Raw genomic sequence first — 6758 nt, 5'->3', positions numbered from 1 at the left:
ACATCTTCCTCTGCACCTGGTAAAACACCTGGTAAGTCTAAGGCTTTCACTTGTGTTTGATTTGAAACCCAAGCCAATCAATTAATTTAAACTGATGACTATATATGATTTTCCAATGATCCTTTCTAAATGCAAAGCAATGCTTCAGATAATGGCATCCAAACCAAAGTTGTTGCGTGCAACACAATCACCTTGCAGTAAGCGCCAGAAGCTAAATGTGTGCTGCTGCAAATCTCTTTATTATGCAACGTAGACTTATTTTTGAAAGAAGTACCATCTTTTCTGACAACCAGTATGGAATGTATGATATAATTGTTACAACTTCAAATGTAGATACATAGATACTAATAAAACGATAACAAAAAGATCAGTGATTGTTTTTATTCCAGATGTATAGTATACATTTATATTTTGAATTTAAGAAAAGTTTCATCTAATATGAAAACATAACGTGTCCGCTGGGTGGCAGCACCCGTTTGATATCTATGTCCAAACCGTAAAGCGACGCAGTGTTGTTGCCTTTCCCAGACGACCCGCTGCTGCTGAGCAAAGGGAGGCTTTCATCGTTGTGTGCACTTGTTGTCATGTCAAGAGCCGACTGCCCTTTTAGCATCCAGACAAGTTAACAGGCGGATTTCAGGTGTAATCAGAGGGCATACACGCTTGGATAGAAGAACAGTGAGATGAAATGACAACGTCAACGCTACAGGTCCGTCACAAATACGCTAGCATAGAGACTGCACGGTACAACGATAGATTATAGAAGACAGGCTAGCGTTACATTGACGAGTCAGGCTAGCAGTGTGTAGACTACTGTCTTTCCCTGTCTTCACCGTGGTTTTAAAATAAGCCATCGTGGAACCCTCATCCAGCACATGTCAACATGAACAGGTCATACATAGGTTTGGGAGGTTTGCGTGTTTAAAGCAATGTTTTTAATGTTATCATGCTAGCACTTGTATTGATGTATTTATACATCGACAAGGCAGGAGGTATTGGCTGCCTCCTAGTCTAAAATAGTAAGTTGACCGGACTATCTATAAAACAAATAATTTGGTCCTTGAGATCTGTTAGTATACTGCTTTTCGGTAAATAATCGATAATAATCGATATTACAATAACTATTACAAGAACTTGCAATATCTGGTACTACCCTCATTTTTATTGTCAGCTACTATTTCAATAGACCATAATAAAAATAATGAATGCATTTTTGGAAAGTGATACATAATGAATTAATGTAGCTATTGTGTATGCCCCCTCCACCACTGTCCCATAATCCTACTTTGAAACACTATTTGTCAACCAATGCATTTTCCATTTCAATGCTGATGGCAGAAAGCAATTGACCTCGTGACCAAAGCCACAGAAGAGGACAAGGCAAAGAATTATGAAGAGGCCCTGCGCCTGTACCAGCATGCAGTGGAGTACTTCTTGCATGCCATTAAATGTGAGTACTGTAAGCTTATAGCCTAAATATGTTTACTCATACTTTTTATTCAGTGTTATTGATATCAAATTTAGCAGACAAGTACTACCTTTACATAAAAAGATTGTGTGACTCTAACAAAACAAATAAATGGTCTGTCTGCTCTGTTCCGATTTTATGTTGGGCTCTGCCTCTCCTTCAGACGAGGCCCATAGTGACAAGGCCAAGGAGAGCATTCGAGGGAAATGCATGCAGTACCTGGACCGCGCAGAGAAGCTCAAAGACTACCTGAAGAACAAGGACAAGCAGGGCAAGAAACCGGTCAAGGAGGCTCAAAGCAATGACAAGTAGGCAGTCTCTCCAGATTCATAGTTGCACACCACACTGGACTGTATGAAGTTTAGTTCTCATTATGTATTTGTGTTTGTGTATGTGCGTGTGCACTAGGAGTGACAGTGACAGTGAGGGGGAGAATCCTGAGAAGAAGAAACTGCAGGAGCAGCTCATGGGTGAGATTATGCGTCATGTCATCAAGCCGATGTCTGCCATAAAATGATCTGTTCACTCACTTGTATGGATTAAACCAGTTGTAGCATATACATTTAATGTCACGGTTAAAAAATATCTTTATTGACATCATGAATAGTCTTTCATTCATATTTGTGCTGAGGGTGTCTACCTGTGGAACACCGAGCTATCCCTGTGCACAGGCGCCATCGTCATGGAGAAGCCAAACGTCCGGTGGAATGACGTCGCTGGCCTGGAGTGCGCCAAGGAAGCACTGAAGGAAGCCGTCATCCTGCCCATCAAATTCCCTCACCTCTTCACAGGTGAATCAGAGGCCTAAACCGCACTCTCTCCTTCCCAACATTCATCACTGGATCTCAGCCATATGAATACACCCAGAGGGTCAGAGACTGACCTGACTCTCCTTGGGGTTAATTTGGCAATATCACCCCATCATGCTGAGGCTGTGAAATGACTTATCCTGGATATTTTTTAGATTTAGTTTTTCACTGTGTTTTGCTTGTGGTTGTTGTGGCCGATGAGAGTTGTTGTCTGATGTATTTTAACTGCAGAGTCCAAAACTTACATCCCCAGGGGAATTGAATGTGTGTCGAATTTGCTGGAACATTTCTGTGTGGTCATGCTGTTTACTATTCTGCTTGTGTGGCTTCATGTCTGTCAGGCAAGCGGACCCCATGGAGGGGCATCCTGCTGTTTGGGCCCCCAGGAACGGGAAAGTCCTACCTGGCCAAGGCCGTGGCCACTGAGGCCAACAACTCAACCTTCTTCTCCGTCTCCTCCTCCGACCTCATGTCCAAGTGGCTGGGAGAGAGCGAGAAGTAGGGCCAGCTTTGTCCGTCGTGTTCGCTTATCTTAGAAATACAAAAAAGACAGTTATTTTAAGGAGATATTTTGGGATATTATGTAGGCTAATCAAAAGGTCTGAAAGACTCCTCGAGGGGTCTTGAAGAAACTCAATTGGACCGAAAAGTTTCTCATTCATGGGGTCTTCAGTCCTGTTCCCTCTCTCCTCTCCTCTGCAGACTGGTGAAGAATCTGTTTGACCTGGCCCGCACGCACAAGCCATCCATCATCTTCATCGACGAGGTGGACTCACTGTGTGGCTCCAGGAACGAGAATGAAAGTGAAGCCGCCCGGCGAATCAAGACAGAGTTCCTGGTTCAGATGCAAGGTGGGTGAACTCCAAGTCACCACCCTACACACACACACACACACACACACACACACACACACACACACACACACACACACACACACACACACACACACACACACACACACACACACACACACACACACACCCTCCACACCACACATACAGAACCACCAGCAGACGATAATTAACGGCACATCTCAGAGAAAGGAGGCGTGCATGTGGAGGTCCCGTCAACCCAAAGGGGCGGGGTGTTGTGTTTGTTCCCAGGGGTTGGGAACAACAACGATGGGATCCTGGTGCTTGGTGCCACCAACATACCCTGGGTGCTGGACGCCGCCATCCGCAGAAGGTCAGTGGCCGCCTGGAAGGGCTCAGAGCTGGCGTCCCCGCCCCGATGACCACCAGAGCCAACTAGAACAATCCCCCCCCAGGCTTCTTTCCCGCGGTGTCCTTTTTGCATCGTCCTTGTCTTTTCCCAGCTAATACAGTCGTCTGATAGAGCGCCGGCTTTTCGTCTCCGGCCCCCAGGTTCGAGAAGCGCATCTATATCCCCCTGCCGGAGGAGCCGGCCCGGTCCCAGATGTTCCGCCTCCACCTGGGCAACACGCCCCACAGCCTGACGGAGCCCGACCTGCGGCAGCTGGCCCACAAGACGGAGGGCTACTCCGGGGCGGACATCAGCGTCATCGTGAGGGACGCCCTCATGCAGCCCGTCAGGAAGGTCCAGTCGGCCACCCACTTCAAAAAGGTTGGCTGGTCTTTCTGTCTCAGGGTTTGTCTGCTGATATTGTGCGAAATATTGTTTTTAAATTGAGTCCTGTCGCGTGCTTGGCCCCATATATGATTTGATGAATTTTTTGGGGTGCCCTGCAAATGCAAAGGCAAGATCGCTTGGGCTTAAGCTCCAAATTTAATGAAATATTAATTTGATACTATATATATATATATATATATATATATATATATATATATATATATATATATATATATATATATATATATATATATATATAATAATAGCTTAATTACTATTAAAGTAAAAAACACTGTTTCAAGTTTCAGAATTATTCAATAGTGTTGCCAATAAACAAAATAATTATATGAACATAAAATATAAGAAGTAAACACACCGTTTCAGAAATCTCTAGTACTGCAGCCAGCAAAAATAACTATACAAAATCAATGTATACAACTTTAAAAACAAATTGAAAAACAGTTTCAGAAATCTCCAATTGACAAAAATAAGTACTCGTCGTGAATGGGCTCGTCCACAGGTCTGTTGTTAAAGTATAAGTGACCCCACTGTTTCAGCTGGGCCTATATCATTGTTTTGGGCATGGCGTTTTAGGAAGGAGGGGGCCTGTTATGACCCACGGCAACCTTGTGGTACTGCTTTAGTCCCGTTGTTGTGTATGAGCGTTGTAATCAGCGATGTTCCGTATGAACTGGCCACACACCGTACTGTTGTACTGAGAAGCCCAACCCTCTCTCTGACACGATCATCAAAACCAACGGCTGTCCAGAACGAGTTCTTCCTATCCACAAGCTAAGGAATTTTTCAAACTCATTTAGTGTTAAATATATGATTCGGCTCTGCGTCACCTTGTTGCATTGCAGGTGCATGGTCCGTCACGTAGCAACACTCAGCTTATGGTAGATGACCTCTTGACCCCCTGTTCCCCGGGGGACCCTGATGCCATAGAGTTGACCTGGATGGACGTGCCTAGTGACAAGCTGCTGGAGCCCATAGTATGCATGGTGAGACACACAGCCACCCAAGCACACACACACACACACACACACAGTGTAATAACACATTTAAATGGCCAGTGTTTGCCAAACCCTTTGGTTTGGCAAACACATTCCTCAGGATAGAAGTCTGTATGCTTAAATGGGGACAAAGAAGTTTGAAAACTTCAAAAAATGGTACGCAAATTAGCACGTCAGCTTGTTTGTGTGACCAATACACGTCACGTCGTGATGGATTTCCGGCACATAATTAGTTTCAGAATTCCCCATATACTTATCTCTATCCTATTTGGGGTTCACTATATATGGAATAGGGAATGAGGGAAAAAGCAAGCCAAATTGAACACAGCCTCTTGTCTCTTCCAGTCGGACATGTTGCGCTCTCTGTCCACCACGCGTCCCACCGTCAACTCTGAGGACCTGCTGAAGGTCACGAAGTTCACCGAGGACTTTGGAATGGAGGGCTGAATGTGAGACAAAGCCCCTTCCCGTCTCCCCGAAGGCTACATCTCCTCTCACTGGCTCCCTTGTACTAAGTTCCCCTCAAGTTAAGCCCAGCTACTGTACTTATTCTCACTCCCTCTCTCTCCCTCTCCCCTGCGTCTTTTCTCATTGGATGTACGTGAGTCACTGCCTTTCATGGATTTTTACGTAAAAACAGATGGTGCCTGAAAAATAACAAAAAAAGCTGATGGGGCGAGAGTTGTCTTTTTGTTTTCTCGAATCTGGTCCATGCACTGTTTTTGAATCTTTGGATGAGGAAAAGAGAAAAATAGTCTGAAAGACAGAGTGGACAACAGCCTGTGTTTCCTGTCCGGTCTTAGACGCTACCTAGTACCTTTTTTATTCTACATGTAACCTGACGCAGAACACGGATTCCGTTTAGTTCGTCCCTTTTCAGAGTCTACCGCCTAGACTAGAGTCTTTTAAAAGGATTTACCGAATGTTCTGCATATTAGCTTGATGTAAGCTTTAAGGAACAAACAACAAATAAGTTTGTAGTTAATTGTGCCAGGCACGTGGATGTTTGTGTGCATCTGCTGTCTTTTCATTTGTTATTGTTAATTTATTTGTGTTAATGTTTTTACACATTTAAGGTTGGCTTTGTCTGTTTTTTTTTTACTTTTTCTTTTTTGATGATGTATGTCAATCCAATAGTGATTGACATACATCACTGGCTGATTCCGTAAACCATTGCTTTACTCGCACCAAGATTTCCTTGTTGCTGCCAGCTGAAAAATTGTTGGACTCATAATAGCGGAAGTAGAGTATTGCTCACAATGAAAGAAATCGCAAAAGTGTCGAGGATTCACTTTTCAAAATGTTTGAAAATCGGAAAATCACTGACTTGTAGGTCTTCTCAAGGGTTTTTGAAGTACTACAGTTATGTTCTTGGTTGGTTTACCGGTGCTTCTTTGCAAACCTTGTTTTAAAGCACTTTTTCAGACGTATTTAATTTATGCAGCTCAGTATTTAAGTCATTTAACTGTGTGAATGCTGTTTAGTACGCAACAGATATTGACATCTTTCCCCAGTATTTTCTCAATTGTGATGCCGGATCTATGTATGTTTCAATTCTGTTTGTTAGCATCATTGTACCCAGTAACTTTATCATCAGGAGGTTGTGCGGTTATTTCAGTGTTGGCCTCCTACCCTCCCCTCCCCACAACTAATCGTAACAATGATACTTACAATGATACTTCAGAAATCAATTGTTCAGAGATGTTTGACTGAGCAATATTGCTGCTATCTATGCGTATTTGAAGGTACACCATATGGTTCAATTGCAAAGTCAGTTTATAATAAACTAACATACTACTAGTCATAAAATGTTATAACTACTTGAATAATCTGAAGGAAATAAAATGTCTACATTTCAACTTTTAAATGAATGTT

General features: G+C 43.2%; 1 protein-coding gene across 1 annotated transcript; it reads left to right on the top strand.

Annotated features, from left to right (window-relative positions):
* Positions 1-571: 571 nt before the first annotated feature.
* On the top strand, positions 572-6692 carry vps4a (vacuolar protein sorting 4 homolog A). Its single transcript, XM_079742720.1, has 11 exons — positions 572-709; positions 1339-1450; positions 1632-1776; positions 1877-1938; positions 2140-2259; positions 2619-2775; positions 2980-3128; positions 3381-3462; positions 3642-3861; positions 4731-4871; positions 5229-6692. Exons 1-11 carry the CDS (start codon positions 689-691, stop codon positions 5328-5330), a joined length of 1311 nt encoding a protein of 436 aa, XP_079598846.1. The 5' UTR covers positions 572-688; the 3' UTR covers positions 5331-6692.
* The last annotated feature ends 66 nt before the right edge of the window (positions 6693-6758 follow it).

The sequence above is a fragment of the Pollachius pollachius genome, assembly GCF_949987615.1.
Source record: "Pollachius pollachius genome assembly, chromosome: 9".
Taxonomy (NCBI): domain Eukaryota; kingdom Metazoa; phylum Chordata; class Actinopteri; order Gadiformes; family Gadidae; genus Pollachius; species Pollachius pollachius.
Note: the sequence above shows the minus strand (reverse complement) of the source record. Positions and strands in the feature narration are given on the sequence as shown.